The following is a 20,710-nucleotide window of genomic DNA, read 5'->3' on the forward strand; positions in this document are numbered from 1 at the left end:
CTCACTGCTCGTCACCCCAGTGGCCCCGCCCTTTTACCAAAAAAATAATAAACACAGTTTTTTTTTTTTTTTTGGTAAATGTTTTGCAGGTGCCTCTGCTGGTGGGGGGATGGGGGGGGGGAGGGGACAATGCTCCTCTGCCCTCATGGAGGAGCCGCTCCTGCTCTCCAAGCTATCTTTCAATAGACCAAGACAGGTGAAAAATAGAGATGGGGAGACAGGTGAAATAGTTAAAAGACAGAAGAAAGAACCAGAGATTGGAGGCAGACACATGAGAGGAGCAAAGAGAAAATGGCAGGTGAGTGGATGACAGAAGGGGAAGGACGAAATCGAGTGAGAATGAGGAAAAGAGAGCATTTCTCTCCTGTATTTGAAGACGATAAAGTGGAAGAGATATGGAAGAGGAAAGGGAGAGATTGAGCAGGGGCTGCCTACACATAAAGGCACTCAAGCAGCACCCCAATACTTTTTTTACTCGGAGGGTCTATAGTTGCAGCTCAACCTCTTCAGTGCAGCTCCAAGCCTTCGGCGTGGATGCAGATATAAAACTGAGGGATATTTACTAAAATCTAGTGCACAGTGAGTAACTCTTCCTCAGCGCTGGTGCAATTTTAATTTGCCTAGTATATCCCCGATTTCAGGCCCCATAACTCATAACGTTTGGTAACTCCAGCCACAATTGGTACCTCTGGTGCAGATATATTCACCTCCAATTAAAGGCAAATGTGTAATAGAACCGCAAGTGTGAGGCATGGGCTGTGGGATTAGAGTTAGTAAATTCAGAACTTGGAACAACGGGATAGAGTGAACCTGGCAGGAACACGGATGAAAACAGCTGAGGAATGTGAGCGACCAGAGCAGGATGCGAGTAAGAATAAAAAGAAATGTGTGAATAATAACATTGTTTATATAGCACTAGATACATAAACCTTTGATGGCGCCAAGTCTATGAAAGGGCTGGCCAAGGAATAATGGCAGTTATTCTTGGCATATTGTTGGCATCCATGGCATGCGATATCTACCACCGTGATCCTGCAGATACTAATAATGGGAATTAAGGGTATACTCTGTCCATCTATGGCATGTTGATGTCTATCTCGGATATTGTGCTGGCATACAAATTATAGTGGTACTTTAGCATACTGTGGGCATTCGTGCATGAAATCGTGATACACGTGCAAGCAAGGAAAAAATATATCAGGGCCGAGAAGTAGTACACATTAATACATGTTGAACATGGCAACTGCTTTTTGGGCGTTAAACATACATTTACTAAAAATCAAAAACCTACTATTTCCTGACAAAATATTATTTTCCATAAAAATGATTAGGTTTTGTTGAGGGGAAGTGAGTGTATTTTTTTAGAATGAAAACTTATATCTGATAGCAAAATGTTTGTATTTTTAGAAAACTGAAAAATCTAATGCTTTGGGACAACATTTTCAGAATTTCAAATATATATATATATATATATATATATATATATATATATATATAGTTATATACAATTAATATTGGAATGACAAAGGCGGTTAGTGTGTGAAACACTAGAATTTGTCATTAGTGAAACTTTTCTATTGCTATGGGGGGTGAGACAAAGGGAACACAGATCAAGAGCCCAACATACAGTCAGCTATGCATGCAAAGGACATTTTTGCAGAACTGGCGTGTGCCCAATGCATGCATGCTGTGGCCAATGAAAGACACAGACTGACTCCAAAGTACTGATCTTGCTAGTGGAAATAGATGATTTCAACATACATTAGTTTTCACTAGGCATTGACACATGCAGTAACAAATGTGCTTTTCTAGTACAGCACTGGGCGCAAGTCCCACTGGTTTAGAACTGAGATGAAACAAAGAAAAAGAGATCCAGGGTGAATTAGCAACTGTTCACATAGGCTGCATGTCAGTTCTGAGTCTGTTACATTTGAGTAGCCTGATGAATATTGAAATACTGGAATAGTCCAAATCCAAAACTGGTCTGAGGCGGTCCAGCTCTCTGAGCCCTTGTAAAGGCAGAGGCTGGGGGAAAAGACGTGATGGGGGTGGGGGGCAGCTCTTCCTCCTTTGCAGGAGGCACCCTAAGGTATTGCTGTTGAACCACTGCGGTGCCCTGCTCACCTTTTCCACTTTCCCCTTTTCTCACCAACCAAGCTGTGCCTCCCCCTCTCCTGCATTCTAAGAACTCAACCAGCAATCGAGTCGAACTAGAGTGCCTTCAAGTCAGTACAAAATGTCCAATAACTCACACAGACAAGATGACATATCACGTAAGGATCACACTCACATGGCAACATTCAGATTCTCCAACAACACCCTTAGACATGGCCATGAAGACAATGGCATGACCCTCAGAGCATACATTTTGACTTTGAATCAACCCTGCAAAGCGTATACTCACTCGTTGGAAGATACACCATTGGGATTACTGAAGATGCACTGACTTGTAAACCGCATAACTTTGTTAATTCTACACCTGTGCACCCACTTAAAATTATCACCTATTCACATACACAAATACACACAAAAGATTTTTGTGAAAAACCTAATCTGCATGATTCTATAATAGGACTACTCACAAGATAATCTGGCCAGGCAAACCAGCACTGGTTCACTGTAAAGCAACAAGCTTCATAATGCCTAATTAGCCTGATATAATTGCCAACGCCACTACTTGCAGATGGAAGTTGCAAATGACACCTTCAACAGTTCCAAGGGGCAAAGTAATTGCTGAATGCTGAGCTTCACAAACCACACACACATTCTGGATGATTGAAATAAAAACAATGTGCAAAGCAATGAAGAGATAATTTCAACATGTAAACTACATGAGATGTCTCCGCCATCATTTATCAAATTTAGGATTATACATAGTAAGTGTTGAAAAAATGCAAATACATTTTTTTTCTTTAGATATGATTTTTTTAAAAGTATGTGTAACAGAAACGATCTTTAGAAATGAACCGATTTATTGCAAAACCAGGTAATTCAGTATGTCATGTAAAATGAACAGATTTCTGTGCTTTTGCAGTTCGTGCGTTGATTTGCACAGCCTTTAACTGAAGAGGTACAGCTTAGCTGCAAGAAGCTGGCACTTGGGCCTGTCACTTGTGTCTCGTTAGCAGGTCTGTACTCTCTGCAAGGGATGAAAGGCTATCTGGACAGTGTTCAACGATAGTACAAGACTCCTGCGGATTGGCTTCCAAACTGATTGCTTCCTGCTGCATTGTGGATCTTTTCGTTGGTAAACTGGTGTAAAAATTTATTTTGTATGTAAACGTCATTGTTTCTCTTAAATACACACACATGCTCTGCTTTGAGTTTCAATGTAGTGAAAAAGGAATCCCACAAAATCCAAACTGATTGTTTGATGTTCTGCTTACCCCAGTTCAGGTCCATGGTTTCAGATCGGTATTAAACCTTGTCATTTTCAACTGCCGAAAAGTGATGAACATTTTAGAAGAACCTCTTTCCTGATTAAAGAGGTGCACCGCACAGAAGATGTGCATACAACTGCCACCACAACCTTTGCGAGGTACAAAAGAAGATTTTTTTTGTCCAGTGCTCAGTAAAACTCATCTTGAGGACACTGGCTCCCATCAACAACTGGCATTATGCCATCTTTCAAAATGTATCCAATCTGAGATCAATTTATACATCCTATATAGTTTTTGATAACTATTCACATCACGTTCGCTACCTTTTCCTTGATATCTTCGCAATATGTACGGAGGACACCTTACACGTACAATTTGGTCTTCACAGTTGTCAGACACATACATCTGCAGCATAAGGAAATGTTGCAAAAACACAACGCAAGCTTAAAATTCACAGCCATTCAACATTTGAGTTAACATTAGAAGGGTCACAAGGTCACCTAACCAATACTTTCTCATCTGTGCTGGCAACACACCTATTTTAAGCTGCTAATTCGCTAAAGAAAAGGAAATTATTTCTTTGTACCTGGATAGTCAACACTCAGAACTCCTCGGAGTTGTAACCTTTAAATAGAAGGCCCAATTAAAATCAAAGTGCATTAAAGTGTCTTTTTCAGACACTTACAGCAATATCTTAATTCACTACTATAACATTCTATTAGAAGACTTTGCATCAAGTCCTGTTTAAGACAATTTCATTTGTGCGCTATTAACTTAACCGCCTCTGCACTTAGACGATCGCATCTGTTAAAGGCTTCACACTATGCCACAGTTTCAAATATGCTTAATAACAATCCTTCTATGTAGTATAATACGGTAATATGAAGCACGAGTTTAACACAAAAAAAACATGCAACTGCATGTTAATTAGTATGACCTAGCATTTTTTGAGCGCACACCAGGATTTTCGTTCACAAAGAGAAAATATATACTGGTTGATTGAACAAACATTTCCCCTAGGAAATATATGGAAAATCAATTCACTTCAGCTCTGATGATTAAGAAATTAATCCATCTTTTATTCTGTGTTCTCATGGAGAGGACATATTGTTGAGTTATATTCATCTCTTATTGTTACATTTGCCTTTATATAGCCTGCAGAGTGCTATACCGGTTGTTAAGCACATGGAACCCTAAACTGCTTGAGACTATTACAGGAGTGTAGACCTTTAAGAACTGGTATAGCCCAAGGAAGATGTGCCATGAGGTTGTTACAGCTTTCCACTCATTAAGAACAGAATGTTCTAAATTGGACAGGGAGAAGCAAGAAGACAAATATTGGAAGACTGGAGCAGAAGTCTTATACCAACCGTTTTTGGCCCCGAGAATTTTTAACTGTCTTCAGTGGAGTTCTCGACATTTCAATGTTCCCATTAGGAGATAGGTTCTAACTTTATTTGGCCTCATGTCATTTTTTCAAAATTGTTGCAATAATGACATCGCAGTTAACTTTGGCGCCTGGTGAGATGGAAAAACTTTGGGTGCATCAACAAAATTACAGTTTGCCACTTAGGTACTCTTTCTAACATGGCAACAATGCCATTTTAAGGCTGCTTGCTGCAATCTGCTACTCCTGTATGGAAGTTCTGTAAGGCCACTGCCTACATTAGCCCCAATGAAGCACCGGGCGGTCGTGCTCCTCATTCTTTATTATAGACATTTATAAGCACTCAATAAGAATTGTGGGATTACTTCATTTTATAACACTACACTTTGGGCTGCTGCTCACACTATAAATTGATGAACCTTGTAGTATAAAAGAACAAATGCTTCATCGACATAGTAGATGGACAACCTCAAATTTTATGGACACTAAATTAGTAACTGTTAATATTAAAAATGTAATCAGATTGAATTGATTTTAATTCAAACTTCTCTCTGTGATGCTTCTGAAGTACATTTTAAGCCAGTGTCTTTAAATTACATCGAAATCTGCTCTTGAGGCGAGTCCATCAATGCCAAACCACATTGAGGAGAAACGCCAATGTGTAGGCTCAGCCTCCTCGGCCGTCTTGTCATCTGCCATACATATGTGAAGTATGAATGTGAGTGGCCGTGCACAGTGCTAATAGTAGAAGACTTCTGCATAAACCTTCACATATTGGAACAAAGAGTGAAAGGTAGGTGCACATTCAGGAGCACACACCCCTTCAAATGACAAGGATATACCATTAGCATGAGGACTTACAAATTCGAGGTGGAAGGTTGTTGAGGCTGGCTGGAGGCAGAAGGTAATGTCTTTAACACGTTGTAAAATTAACTTTAAAGAAAGCCTTTGCAAGGAGGGCATCTGAATTAAAGCACTTGAAAATCTTAATATCCATCCCCCTCCCACTGAAAGAGAGAAAGGGATATTACCGAATTGCATTTGTTAAACCACAGGGTACACTTTCCTCTTTGTGAACAGTTTTAAAGTTCTTTTTACTGGAGACTCTAACCTCCTTTGTTTACTGCTTCATCTGTGCCAAAACTGAGGTGAATTGTGGTGCAAAGCACAGAATGAGGGGCGACCTCTCACAGGGCACTTTAAATGCAGAAGGAATAAAACTGATATAGACACATACGCTTCAAATAAAGTGGGCCCTTAATGTGCAAAAACAAATATTAACTACAAGTTGTAATCTGAATCAATATTTCATAAATAATTTATAAATCTTCCTATAAGAGACTAAATACAAAAATGTGAGAGACAGAATAAAGCCATTCTTTAGTTTTAAAAAAGTCCATTCCGGGACGACAGGACCTCTTGGATTCCTCTTTATAAAAATGTATTTAAATGGGTCTCAGCCAAAGGGGCGTGGCAAGATGGAAGGTGACTTTTCCCGCCACAGTCAGTCACTGCTGCTCCAAACAGTCCAAATGATCAGGGATGGGAAGACCTGTTAAAATTGTCAAGCATTTGTTCCATACGGTGAGGGTGGGGCAGACTGGCTGCGCAAAAGAAATGTCAAAGGTGTAAAGATGGAGGGAGTTCAAAGCATCATAGAAGGACAGTGAGCCGCTGTCGTAGTCCAACAAAATCCCGACACGCCGGAGGTGTGGGGCGGGCTCTATGGGAATCTCCTTGCAGTTATGCCTCACCACCCAGTTGTTGTTACAGCGGCACAACACCCACGAGGCCGAATTCTTCCCGATCCACTCATGCTTTGGGGCAGACTTGTAAGCGATACCAATGGCATACCTGCGGAAATAAAGAAGTAATCCTTGATTAAATGTACTCAAGGTAAAACATAGTCCATCAAACAACAGAAGCTAATTTCAGGAGCTCTTTGCCTGGTATCTTTACCACAATGAAAAAAAAGGATGTCCAACATAGGTATAGGAGGGCGATGTTATTAAGCTGGGAATGACTGTAGAACAGCATCATTCTGAGAGAGAAACCAGTTGTAGAAAATATATTCTAGAGGTCTAGATTTCTATGTACTCCTATAACTGCATCACCGCTACATTTTCTATGCTTAAATGAAGGTTCCCTCCATCAGGCTATCCGCATTTCCTGCCAGGTATAGATCTACAGTTTCTATAAAAAAAATAAAAAATAAAAATAAAAAAATAAAACATATCCGCAAAAGATGACTAAAATGGCCACGCTTTGATTTACGGTTTTTGTATTTAGAGACGAGCAAAAACATTTCAGACAGAAAAGCTTTAGAAAGTATACAAAGCGCATAACCCATTTGAGCATCAAAAAAGCGAAAAACACTTTACAACTTGTTGCTGAACTATGAGTGAAGAGAACAGGTTTCAGGATGTTTCCTGTAATTAATTTGTAAACTTATAAGTGCCGGGCCCAAAGATGTGTTGAAAAGCCCACAGCCGGAGCTACTGAAAGTGTTGGATGTGAACACCAAAGCAACAGTCTTGATTCCACCTCAGGCCTCTTTTATCCAATACCAGACACTCCCTGACAGGTTCTTTCTCACCCGTGCTTTCTCCCTTTATCCTTGTTTCCCCGACATTCCTTTTCCCCTTTTCTTTTTTAGTTTTTCTCTCTCTTGCACTGGATCAAAGTCTGGTAAGGAAAAAAGTCTGGGTTCCCAAAAATAAAAGACGGTGGGTCCCACCTGCAACCACCATCTCAAATTAAGCCCTGATTTCTCACATCCTTGGCCTCACAGTACTGTAGTTGCATCTTTGATAAGGCGCTATAAACTCGGGTGTTAATCTGGCAAAAACAGAATGATTTCTAGTGACTTGTCTTTGCTCTAGACCAGGCATGACTGTCCTGTTTTCCTTCACCTGGTTTCACTTTCTCACGGCTTTCCAAAATAAAAGCTTGGATTTTCAATCTTGAACCACACAAATAACTGCCCTTTGCTGTTGTGTTCCAGCTTTCATGCCATTTTCAAGCTCTGGTCTCTCCACAACTGACTGTGGGAACAAAGACTATTCTTATAGGATGGTGTACTTCGCCCCTTTCTTTGCCACAGGAGGTGGGTTCTGCACTCCTCCGACCATATCATATTGGACCGCTACAAATGCTAGCGCTTCCTCACTTTCTTCTTTAATTTGCATTTATTCCGCTTGCACTTTCATATTTTGAGCACTCTTAAGTTATATCAGTCCAATTTAAATTTCTCTTGCTCTCTTTGCATTTTGGATAGTGTTGGCTTCGGGACGCTCAAGAATCTTGTCCTGGCACAACCGGCCTCTTTGGATACAAAGTTTGCCTTTCCGGCGGATCTAGAGTCACCCGAAGGAATCATGTTTTGTGACTTAACATGCCCAGACTTTGCTGTAGCCTGCAGATTTATAGCAATATTCTGATAAATATCATACTTCTCCTACTCTGCTATCTCTTAGGAGGGCTTTGAAACCTCTCCTAGTTTCACGTGGACTTTCAAGCCCTCTTATTCTCCCAGATCTTTCCCAATTAAGTATTGATGCTTTGGTGAATAATACAACCATCTTATCTGCCATTCGATAACTTGTGAATATCGCACACCACCTTTTCATTTTGCTTTAAAGTTGCAATTGTATTCCCTTCTCTGGGTTTATATTCTTCGTGCTGCTGCCACTCTAGATTAGGTTAGATTTACTTTTATTGGTCTCCCACAGTAACTTTGAAATTCAAGTTTCTCCATGAATAAATGTTTTAATGAATAGAAAAGTCAACTTGGTGTATAAATGCATGTCTAACAGACACTACATTCACGACAAAAGGAGGCGCTCATTGCAAAGAAACATATTACTTAATGTCGTTTTTAACCACACAAGAATTCTGGGACCCCTCTCTGCTTTCAGAATATTGGGAGGATCATAAGATTGCAAGAATTTTATAATCATAGCAACTTTAGTATCAAACTGTATGAATCAAAGATCTACTGTGCCATTAGACAAACTGTCAACACAGTTGGGAGGCCACCTTATAGTTAAGGGCATGGCGAATGAATTGGAATTGCACTACTGTCTCATACTAGGAGACTTGACATAGCAGTGTGCTACAAATTCCCCCCCATGCAAAAATATCGATAATCCCTACTCACCAAGTGCTTCCACTGATCACTATTTCCCAGTAATGACGTCCACTGTCAATGAACACGTTGCCAGCCACTCCATAACTCCCTTGACTCGTGAAGCGCTCCGGTGTGTGGCTCTTCTTGGATGACGACTCATCTCGCTCCACCGTAAGGTTATCATGGGATACCTTCAGCTTTCTGTGAGCGGTCTTGGGGTCCAGTTTAAATGGCTGGCCTGGAGAAAGAAGACAGACTCAGTTTTATTTCTTGGTGTTCATAAACGGTTGGTTCAAGTTTATCCTTTATTGGTGCATATTTACCTATAATATCACAGCATCTTATTGCAATAGACTTTTAGGCACAAAATCCTTTATTTATTGATGTTTTTAAAAGGAGTGTGTTCAATTACAGCACAATGGGTAGGAATCTGCCACACCTAGTTTACACAAATTGTGAACGGATATGATTTATGGCTGAATGTCTTCTATGGTAGAGTATTTCATTACATCGGAATGTGACCTCGTACTACATGCTCCCTACGGATACTGTGTCTAGCCAGACCCTCTAAATCTGCTGAGAGGATCTGGAGTAAAAAACCTTATGGGATTCACATCCTGGAGCAACCTTAGCTGCCCTAAACATTACCATCAATCCACTACTTGTTCAGAAAGGATCTTAGGGCTCCTCAATGTAACAATCCTTTGGTTGCTTGTGCTACACATTCGGCCTATTGTTGGCTTTAGAAGGTTCAGTTCTGCACACTGTTCACAGCCTCACTCACTTGAATATAAATGCAACCACTGTTAGCAGGAAGCCATAGGCGGCCTCTAAACGGACATCATCACAAGCATCCACCAGATGAGCCTCTGCTGTCGCAAGACTACACCCTACACAGACAATTTCACAACCCGTCAAATCGACTAAAATTCTGAAGAGGGTACAAGGTGAAATGCTTAATGAGCTACAAGACTTCAAAAGTAATACAAAAATGGATGCGTTTACAGTGAAGGCTTTGCACCTCATATCACGGTCCCGCTGTGGCGCCCTTTTTAACCTCTCTTTGGCCTTCTCAGGATGGCCTGCTCAATCTCTTAGGCACATGAAGCCGATCTTCCTGCACTTCTCTATCCATGCAAGAATATAGTTGTGTTCAGTACAATGCTAGCAAAATGCAAAGTTAGAACCTGACAAAATCATGAAGTACAACACTATCCTTTATCCACTTTGCAAGCGATTGCACACCCAACATATGAATTATTAGTGACATTGCAGGCTTTAACTTTTAACATTCTAGAATACTTGTGTTCTCTCCAATCTGTATGGAGGAACACGTGCTTTAAATCAATTTATAGTACATAGTGATTCCTTCTTCCAGGAAGAGGACAGTGCTGCACTTGCGAGACAAGAAAGGCAAAATTGACAAACTGGCCATAGGAAATTTATCTTTGATAAAACTTACAGTAAGTTTGACTTTCACCTAAAATATGCCAAGATCCAAATCATCAGTCTCCTCCCGTTTGGTAAAGGGACATAGACAAGTTTAGTAGTTAAAGCGTCTGGCTCTCTAATAGGGCAACATCAATTCTAACTTTGCCTTCTCAACCTAAGCACACAATGCGAACCAGGGTAAATTACTCCCTCATCTGTCTTTGTTATAACATTGGAATTTGGAATATTGGGAGCTCAACTGAAGACATACAAGTGGGAATTGGGTCTTTGCAGCTCTGCTAAGGCACCTGCTCACACATTCCACTGTAAAACTTTGTTTAGTCCTGATTCACTTAGACCGGATTGAATGTTCAAATATTATATATCTTGTGCCTCAGGTTATATTGGACATTTAGGTCCTTCACTCTCGTGACAGGCCTAGGGCGGGGGCCTGGAATTAGATGATGCCATTTATTAGCTGAGCAGCCCTCAGGAGAGGGCACTAGTGCTACACTACAACTCACATACCTAATCCATACTCACCAAAGAAACAATAACATTTTCTACGGCAGATCTACCATGTACGTGACGTCGTCCGGTTTCTTGCACAAATCCCACAGGAAATGTCAGACATAGCAGGCACATGAAAAATTATCAGAAAATACTATACCTCAGTGCAAGTGATGTAAACTTTGACTAAGGTGTGCTACAAATGATGGATTTCCTTACCGACTTAGCTGGTCTATTACAGCTACACCGTGAGCGCTCCCGCCTGCAGTGTGGCACACCTTTGGGATCAGTACTACAGGACCACAGTGAGGCTCTGTAGGGATGACTCATGCCTTCTTACGGTCTATGGTCCTTATTACAGTATGCCTACTTAGGGCCAGTACTACAAAAAGCCACTGGGGCTGTGGCCAGGTGTGTTACGGCACCACCATAATTGGCCACGAGAGAAAGCCAGTTGCATATAAATGGTCATAAAAAACAGTGATTTGCTAGCGGACTGTGATCAGAGGTGGGAAAGAGGGAGTCCCCAAGAGGCAAAATATCAATACGCCTGGAGCTCTGAAAATCTTTGCATCATCCCTGAGTTCATATGTTGTTCTGTAAGCATTGCAGTATGAAGCGTCTTCCTCCCAATGGAAGGACTGGGTTGCATGGGGGTCATCCATTCAGCAAAGCTCCCTAGTTAGTCTGAGGTGCCTGTTCCAGCAGATGTGACCCTTAAGTGTTACGCTATGTCAGGAAGTTGCCCTGGAAAATCAAGGAAGAGCAAATTACTATTGTGATTTAGGGATACAATAGCCCACCTCCACAGTGCTGATATACGCGCCCTGCACAAGCGACTTCCAATATCTGCGTGTCCTGAGAGACGCGTTACTCCACTTGCCACTTTTTTGAGACGTCAGACATTTTTTCACAGTATTTTTAGAATGATACCAGGCACATTTCAAATGCCATTGGGACTGTAATCATAGTAACATTCTGAATAACCTCAGAATTGCTCATTTTTGACGGCTCCACCCCTCGTCAAATTAGTTTGCATTACATAAAAATGGATCACCCACCATATTAGCAAATTAATGTTTTTTTCTAAGCGTTACCTGAAACTAATAATTTAACGGACCGCAGTCTTAAGTTTTTGTGTACTGCTATGCGAAAGCCTGACTAGGTTCTTTAGTCATAAACGTTATGTTGTTAGCTTGGTTGTGCTTATCTTTTGCAAAATTAAGTTGCCATTTGAGTGAACAGTTTTTGATTCATTTCTGTGCGCGCTTTCTGGGCTCCCAGTTCATTAATACTAGTTGAGGTGTGCAATGTGCTTTTTTGGGATTGTTTTAAAATAAGGTTTCCTTGCACATAGGAGCAATATGACCTATGGTCACTTTCATGTCGCTATTAAGTGTGATTAACTTCAGGGGTTCTCTTTCTCGATTTTTACGTTTCTGATTCCCATATCTACTGACAATAATGTGGTCTGTACGTTGCGCTGGGGACATAAATCGTGTAGTAGAATTAATGAATTGTAATCATGGCAAAGAAAACTCGTCCTTTCATCCTTCTGAGGTGGGTAAATTGAGTGCCATAACACTGGTAATACAATCTGTAATTTACAGAGCCAAGAAAGGGCAGAAGTGCAGTATCTAGTGCTATAAAGCTACTATATCTCATGGATGGTAATATAATGTCAAATTAAAATGGTGTCACTTTAATCGCCAAGCGTGAGAACCTGGATTCAAATCCAGTAACTGCCAGCTATGACGTAGCAACAGTTATTAACAGAAGCGATTACTCGTCTATAATTCTAGATGAGGCCAGATGCACATACGGGATATAGGTGTTTGGTGGGCTGCATGTGGTAGATGCTCTTACCAGAGGGTTATATTGATTCTGTATTCATTCATTTTTCATCATGTCCGCGTCTTGAGGGCCTAAAGGCCAGGCTGACTACGGATTAGAAGCGCATGAACGTAGGTTCACGAGACCACACGTCAACACCTGCGTCTCCTTCAGCCGGACGTCCACGCGCCCCGCAGGGATCTCACCTTTGAACTCGCCACGGAGGATACCTGCAGAACTGGAGCTATGGCGCGAGGAGTTCTCGAGACACGTCCCAGGGTGAACCAGAGTGCTCTGCTCCCAGCCTTCACAATCTGAACTATCGGCTCCCATCAGCAATGCTCCTCGAAGAGCGGCCCTTGGGGGGTGACACATCCTCGCAGCGGTGTAAGGTGAGCCTTTAGGCGCTAACCCTGCATGCATGAGTTTCTAACACCGATAGTTCAAAGGTACAAAAATGTATGCATTTTGAACTTGGTTGTAAACCTGGAGCGTGCTTAGCTCAAAAATGCCAGAGCGAACGTATTTGATTTTTTTCCTGTCAGGAAGTTATTCGAAAAAAACATAGCTGTGCAGCTCCTCACGTGTCCGAGTGGCGATAATTTTCGCACAGGCCCAGTATTGTAACTGTCGTCCATTCATAGTGAACGCTTCACATAGCTAAATTGTGAGAAATGTGTAGTGGGATTAACTACTCATCCACAGGTGAGAAGAGAATTCACAGAAAAGAGGTGGAAACGCGATCAGCGCTTTGACTGCTGTTATGATCACCGAAGGGCCTGTGGATGTTATTTTCTGTGAAATGAGGATCGTGTGTGTGTGTGTGTGTGGGGGGGGGGGGGGGGGGGAAGGTGGTGGGGGGGGAATTGATGGGTCCCTCAACGGTTCTCGACTGTTACACTCTTTTTGACCAGCATTTCACCAACTTAATATTTTTGAGCCCACTTCATGATGGAGCTTCCTTATACAAAACAACAACATTTTATCAATTGTATTGTATAAAAGAAGCAAAGGACCTGGGTCCGCATCGACCTCTTCTACCTTACACTTCTCATTGAAGATAGGCACTCGATGAGCCTCAACTATACTAGTGTGACAGAGAGGTCAAGAACCTATGTTACAAGCTCTGGGACGTGACACTATCAGACAAATACACCTGTGACAAACAAGCACACATCAAAAGCAGTCCATGTACAAGTGTAAGAATAGCATTTCACTCTGCACCCACCACTGCACTGCCCTGACAGTAATATATCCAACACAGTGCATGCTAATAAGCTTTGCACTGCACCTCCAAACGCTTTTCATTATAGTGCACTTGCTCTGCACACAGCACTGCACCTACCAAAGAGCAATACGAAACCATAATTACATGTGGGATGCATCTAGATATACTTTTCCAAGCTCTTTGCCTTAGATTGCTCAAAGTTTCCAATACTCCACTTACTGTATATGTTAAGCACACAGCACACTACCAAGCTGAACAGAACTACATCTAGCACTGCAACTACGACTACAGAAACACTGCTTCAAACACAATTAAAAACAACAAGCACCAACAAGCATTTGCAATGCAATAGGTCTTGCATTTGTGAGCGTTAGAGCTATTGGCGCTGGAAATTACAATGTCTTTTACCTATGTGTTTTGGTTTGGAGTGTAGTGGAAGTATGAACAGAGAAGCAGCTGCAGCATTGTCTAGGTGACTAAGAATGAGGAATTGCCACTGGGAATAGAGAAAGCTGCAGCACTGCCTAGAGGATTTAGAATGAGAAGTTACTGACGGGCCCAGAGAAGGAGCTAGCAGCACTGCCTAGAGTATTTAGAATGAGGAGTTACTGACAGGACCAGGGAAGTAGCTTGAAGCATTGTCTAGGGGACTTAGAATGAGGAAATATCAATCTAACCAGAGAAGCAGTTTGCAGCACTTCCTAGAGGACTTTGAATGAGGAATTACTGATGGGACCAGAGAAGCAGCTGCAGCACTGTCTAGAGGTCTTAGAATGAGAAATTACCCCTGGGATCACAGAAGCAGCTACCAGCACTGCCTAGAGGATGTAGAATGAGAATTACCGATAGGCCCAGAGAAGCACCCTGCAGCACTTTCTAGAGGACTTAGAATAAGCAATTACTGACAATACCAGAAGAAGCAGCTAACAGCACCTCCTAGAGGACCAAGAATGAGGAATTACCACTGGGACCAGAGAAACAGCTGCAGCACTGTCTAAAGGACTTAGTATTAGGAATTACCACTGGGACCAGAGGAGCAGGTGCAGAACTTTCTAGAGGACTTAGAATGAGCAATTACTGACAATACCAGAGAAGCATCTAACAGCACATCCTAGAGGACCAAGAATGAGGAATTACCACTGGGACCAGAGAAACAGCTGCAGCACTGTCTAAAGGACTTTGTATTAGGAATTACCACTGGGACCAGAGGAGCAGGTGCAGCATTATCTACGGGAGTAAGAATGAGGAATTACCACTGGGACCAAATAAGCAGCTAACAGCACTGTGTAGACGACTTAGAATGGGGAATTACTGACATGACCAGAGAGGCAGCTTGCAGTATTGTCTAGAGGACTTAGTATGAGGAATTACCACTGGGACCAGAGAAGCAGCACTGCCTATAGGATTAAGAATGAGGATTTACCATTGGGACCAAAGAAGCAGCACTGTCTAGTGAATTTAGAATGAGGAATTACATTTGGGAAAAAGAGAAGCATCTGCAGCATTTTCTGCAGGAGTAAGAATAAGGAATTACCAGTAGGACCAGAGAAGCAGCTAGCAGCATTGTTTAGAGGACATTTGAATGAGGAAGTCTAAAAGTGGATGAGTGTGTCTGAACATGCACACAGAGCCAATTATTTCTAAAACAGCAGTGGAGGGAAAAGTGGCCTGGAAAACATCAATGAAGTATACCTGAGCAGAGGCACAAGAACAAGCTAAACCTAAAACCTTCAGTGCCTTCTCACTGGTGTGGTGTCAATATATTGCTATGGACAACCAAAAGAACAATAAGGCTGCAATGCCCAGGAGGGAGGCAGTGGCCACCACACACTGGTGAACATAGTATGAGGGCCAACAAAAATGTTCTCTTTGTGAAATCACCTGGGGGGGGGGAACTAAGCACACAAAGGAGGGGACATCAAGAAAAATTCACCAATAAAAACAAAGCATTTAAGACAAGCACAACAAAGAACAAATGGCAATAGGGGGCGTGGTTAAAGCCTATAAACTGAATACAGCATGGCTTTGACCTAAAAGTCAAAGTACAAAAACATGCTTTCTTAAAATTGAGCCTATACCTGTATGGTGAAATTGATACATTATCTCTAATTTCTAGAACGGGAAATTGTTCTACACAAAACACAAGCACTGGGAAATGCAATAGGCCTGGATTTAACATGCTAATGCATGCAGAGTTACCACAGTAAGCAGCCTGAGCAGACAGTTATATCTGTGATGCAGGTCCCCATACAGTTCAAAGCAGGCCTTGAAATGGAGGAGGAAGAATACAAACAACCATTCAACAGTGCAGGCGAGAGATGCTTATTCCACTGGGCTGAGCTGAGACGTGATTGCCAAAGTATCAAGCCAATGGTGGATAGATGCTTGTCGAAGAAAACCAGTGCTTGCAACCGCTGGATCCAAAGCTCACTCTCTGTACATTGTTAGCAACTGATCTGTTTGATATCTGCTGTATCAAAATCAGTGGCAGCTGCTGTCAAATTAAAGTGGTGGGGAAGCACAGGGGAAAATATTTTGACCCACTGACAGGCAGTGGGAAACCTGCAATGCCCTTGGGCTCAATGTCAAAGCTCTGAATCATGGTCTGTTCCAAACAGTGCCTGTGACAGACCACGATTTAGAGCTCTGGAACTGCGAATGTCACACAGTGCCTGTCACTGAGTCAAAAGAAGTATGTAATTAAAACTAAAACGCTTAGAAGTGTACATACCGACTGCCTCAGTGTACTTCTCCTGTCCTGACAGTCCGTAGCTTCAGCACAGGGTTCCAGAATCTAGTAAACTTTTCTAACCAATCCAGATGCTGCTGTCATGCTGGCAATACTATTATCCAGCGTGAGAGAAGCGACAGGATTGGTTGGAGCGGGCTGGCTTGTTGCTTACTAAAGGACTGGGAGCCTGTGCTTGTTATCCACTTGCTGTGCAACACAGCATAGGTTGAAGAGTTTCAAAGTGCACGTCGGGCTGGCCGTCCCAAGACAGTCAACCAAACTGACACACACACTTGCAGATTTCACCACTCCTCCTTGCTGCTGTCTGACACCAGCAGTGGCCTCACCTGGCCCTTAGACGGAGCTGGCAGGGTAAAATATAAAATAATAAACCATTTTACTTTTCTTGTTTGCTGCGTCCATATCGGGGGGGGGGGGATGCTCCTTTGCCCTAATGGAGGAGGTGTGGCTGATGAAAACTCAGACCTTATAAGCAGTATAACAACACACTCAGTTGGAAACTAAATTTCACAAGGATAAAAAAAAAAAACATCTGTGTAATACAAAATAAAAGTACCTTATTTGAGGATTGTACATATACTTTAAAAAAAAAAAAAAAAAACTCTTAATTGTGGCGCTATAAAAAACTCACTTCACTTTCATTATTTTCCATAAGCCAATATCGTTCTATAATAATTCGCTAGACAAGCATGACAATTTGTTTTGGCTAGAGAGTGCTCCTGCTCAGACTTTCAAACTATCTCCATGCCATGTTATACCGTGCACGATCATATATTTTCCTTTGAATACAGTACATGAACAGCAAATATCAAAGGGGAGGAAAGAAGGCCCAGCTAGCTGGTATTATGGTATTACGTAATATTAAACTGACCTCTATTTGCACATTCCCTTTACTGTGCATAGGAGACCTTGGCCAATAACCGGAAGTCGTTAATAAACTGTGAAGGACTACTGTTTGAAGTATAGCTTGATTCATGGGACACTATTGTACTAAAACTGTCACCGAATGCCGTTTCTTGCTTGCATGTAACTCAGGAAAAATCCTTTCAACAGATGTGTCCGACCAAGTATTTTCCCACCCGTCTATGAAAGGCGACCTGAAAGACATTCCATTCTTCCAGAGTCACAATGTCTCACGGTGTGAAAGCATCACGGGAAAGGGGTTGTGTGGAATGTCCGTTACCTAATGGGTATTATGCAGAGAGTTACCGCTTAGGAAATGGAGGGCTATTTAAAGAAGTCAAAGCATTTCAACAGTAAAATAGCGTTAACAGCCACCGTGCGTAAAGACAAGAGTCAGAGAGGCTTTCAAATCCGATGCCTTGGCTGCAAGAGAGACAGGGCCGGGGAGGACTGTACATCCTGGAAGATGAAAATACAGGTCTAGCAGGATAGTTGAGATTTATCACTGGTGCAGAAGTATTTTTTCCACAGTAGCAGATACTGCACATCTGCAACCTTACAATCTTTAAAACCACTGCAAGAGAAAGGTCACATTAAGAGCAACAAAAGGTGTATCATGAACAGAGTTATCAACCATTAACACATTTGACAGAAAAAGGGACCTTCCACTCAGAGTCCTCGGATTGCAGCTTATAACTATCCGCTTCTTCACCTATGCTATAGACTTTTTTGAGGAATGCATGAGGGAGTGGTTTTAGCACTGGCGAAGTCATATTATATCAGCATTAGTTACCTTGGAGCCAGTCAATAATGTTAGTGGCTGCCCGCTATCCATGATTAGGTTCTCAAGCCTGATACTTGGGCCCATAAAAAAGCGAGGGCTTAAAACCGGTATTATTAACTGGCTTTGCGGTCAGTTTTCTACAATGGTGAACCAATCACAAGCGGCTTAACTGACTGCCTACATAGAAGAAAGGCTGACACTTCTTGCTCGAGTTAGTAATAAGAGCCTCTGGTGTGTTCTGCTTTTCTGCAGTTTTCCTTGGCGAAGGTAATGAAACATTGAGGTTGTTCACTCAAAAATGTGCTGTAAAAAGTCACACCACAGTATCGGAGCCCAAGTACTGTGTACACTGCTCATAAAATCAGTACCTTCATGGATTAATGCACATGCCCTATTGCAAAACCATTTCCCAAAATGTGAAATGCCATTATTCGAGGCATTTGGTACATAACTTTCATAGAACTCATTATTTGGATATAACTACAGCTGGGATCCAAACTAAACATAGCTGTGAGTACCAGCACCCAAAATTCATAACTAAGCACAAATATATTAATCAAGCAATATTTTTTACGCACAAGTCTAAGCTTTCCAGGAGTTTAGGGGCAGAGCTCAGATTTATCCAAGTTTTCAAATTTTGTGTACCTCAACAATACTTCTATCATTGAGTTATCATCAAATCATCAAATGACCAAGTCCCATCTCTTCTTACAATACTATCGCTGTTCAGCGTAATCTGATCGGTAACAAATACTACAGAACTAATTTGGTGTTCCTACTTTAAAACGCTATATTCTTAGCTTTACCTGGCCATTTATTCAGAATTGGTTACTAAGAGCAAACACTACAGCAAAACGATAGTACAGTGAAACAGGATGGATTGACGAGACGTTCTATAAGGGATACATCCCTCCATGAGGTATTCTGTCCTTTTGCTTGGCATTACAAAAATTTTTATGGCAGCAAGAGAATATTTTAAGTTGCAATTTAGGGGTCAGAAACTTAATCCATAAGATGTAGGAAGAGATCCAGAGCAAAATTACCAGCCATCAATCTCCTTGGAAACATTTACTCTACAATAAAGCCATCGATGTAAATTTGCATCTTATACCTTCAAATACAGCGTAGCCAAGAAAGCGAAGCCTGTAACTTTCTTTACTGGGATGTAAAACACAACAAGCGGACACTGAAACTGTCTTTATCTATTTCTTTCTTGTAAATCATACAATAAACTGAGACTGCCAGGTATGTTTTGGACTAACTACTTATTTTGGTAAGTGAGGAGAAGGCTCACCAAAGGCATTTGTTGTGATCGGCAAATCCCGGCCAAGCAGAAACACCTTCTCTCCTCTGAAGGTCATTTTTGTGGATACCATTAAAATGGGTTATGGTAACATCTGTTTAGAGCGCTTAGAAACAGAATGATGGTGGTACGAAGCACTAAATGTAAATCAAAATATTATGAGGCAAAAACACCAAAAGACAAAATAAATTAAAATTCGGAAAGTGGATTTTCATGGGTAATGTACCTTTTTTAATGAATGTTACAATGGGAGTGTTTTTCTACTCTTTACCCGACAAAGCAATTTGGTGGATAGAATATATTTTCACTTAGTGTCAATTTTACTAAAAGCATGTTCGTGTCAACCACATCGCACTGACAAACACTGGTCAAAATACCTTTGAACATCTGTGAAAGGGATCGTTCTTCGAAGAACGTCAAAATCTGCCCATTTCCCATTCTGTCTTTTCCAGAGACAGTGTTTGCTTGGATTCTTCCAAGTGAAAGCAGCAGGCACTTCTTAACCACAGAATGACTCGGAGGCCAAAAATCCAGGAAAAGTACAGCCTGGCAGCATGTGTGGGTTTTGATGGGCAACACAGACTTGTATTGTTTTAAAGTATTGTAGAGAAGCGATTACAAAATGCAGCAGGGAATTATTAGATGATGTGGGATGATGGAAGCAAATGCTCACCCGCTCAGGTTGTACAGTTTGTCCCCAATTCTAGACCACCCTACTTATTCCTCTGGAAGAACGCTGCCAGCTAATGAGAAGAAATGGGCAAAATCTGCTCCTACCCAAATACACTCCCTTTCTATCTGTATCAGGCGCGGGCTAGTGTTTCAGATGCAGATGAGGTTCACATGTCAGGTATCCCACCTAACTACACTGTACCACCAGAGTGAAACACTTTATGCCCTGGTTCCAGAAATTGGGCACACCTACAGATAAATGTATTGTGTTACTGGCCTTTTTATAGTGCACAGTATCATTGTGCGACCTTGTAGCACTGACGGCTGGGTGTCCAGGGGTGCCTTTCCAAGGCTTCCATCCCGGGTGCTAAACAAGAGCACACTGATTCATTCATTCC

The 20,710-nt window shown here is 41.7% G+C and overlaps 1 protein-coding gene across 4 annotated transcripts in view; it reads right to left on the reverse strand.

The window, feature by feature from the left end:
• Positions 1–4,232: 4,232 nt before the first annotated feature.
• MID1 (midline 1) overlaps positions 4,233–20,710 on the reverse strand; it is a 513,783-nt gene continuing 497,305 nt past the window's right edge. For all 4 annotated transcript variants that reach the window (XM_069205160.1, XM_069205158.1, XM_069205159.1 and 1 more), the window contains exons 9-10: positions 8,927–9,134; positions 4,233–6,621 (exon numbers count right to left, since the gene is read on the reverse strand). In XM_069205160.1, coding sequence (XP_069061261.1) covers positions 6,276–6,621; positions 8,927–9,134 — 554 coding nt within the window. In that variant the 3' untranslated portion in view covers positions 4,233–6,275. The remainder of the gene's footprint in view (positions 6,622–8,926; positions 9,135–20,710) is intronic.

The sequence above is a fragment of the Pleurodeles waltl genome, chromosome 8, assembly GCF_031143425.1.
Source record: "Pleurodeles waltl isolate 20211129_DDA chromosome 8, aPleWal1.hap1.20221129, whole genome shotgun sequence".
Taxonomy (NCBI): Eukaryota; Metazoa; Chordata; class Amphibia; order Caudata; family Salamandridae; genus Pleurodeles; species Pleurodeles waltl.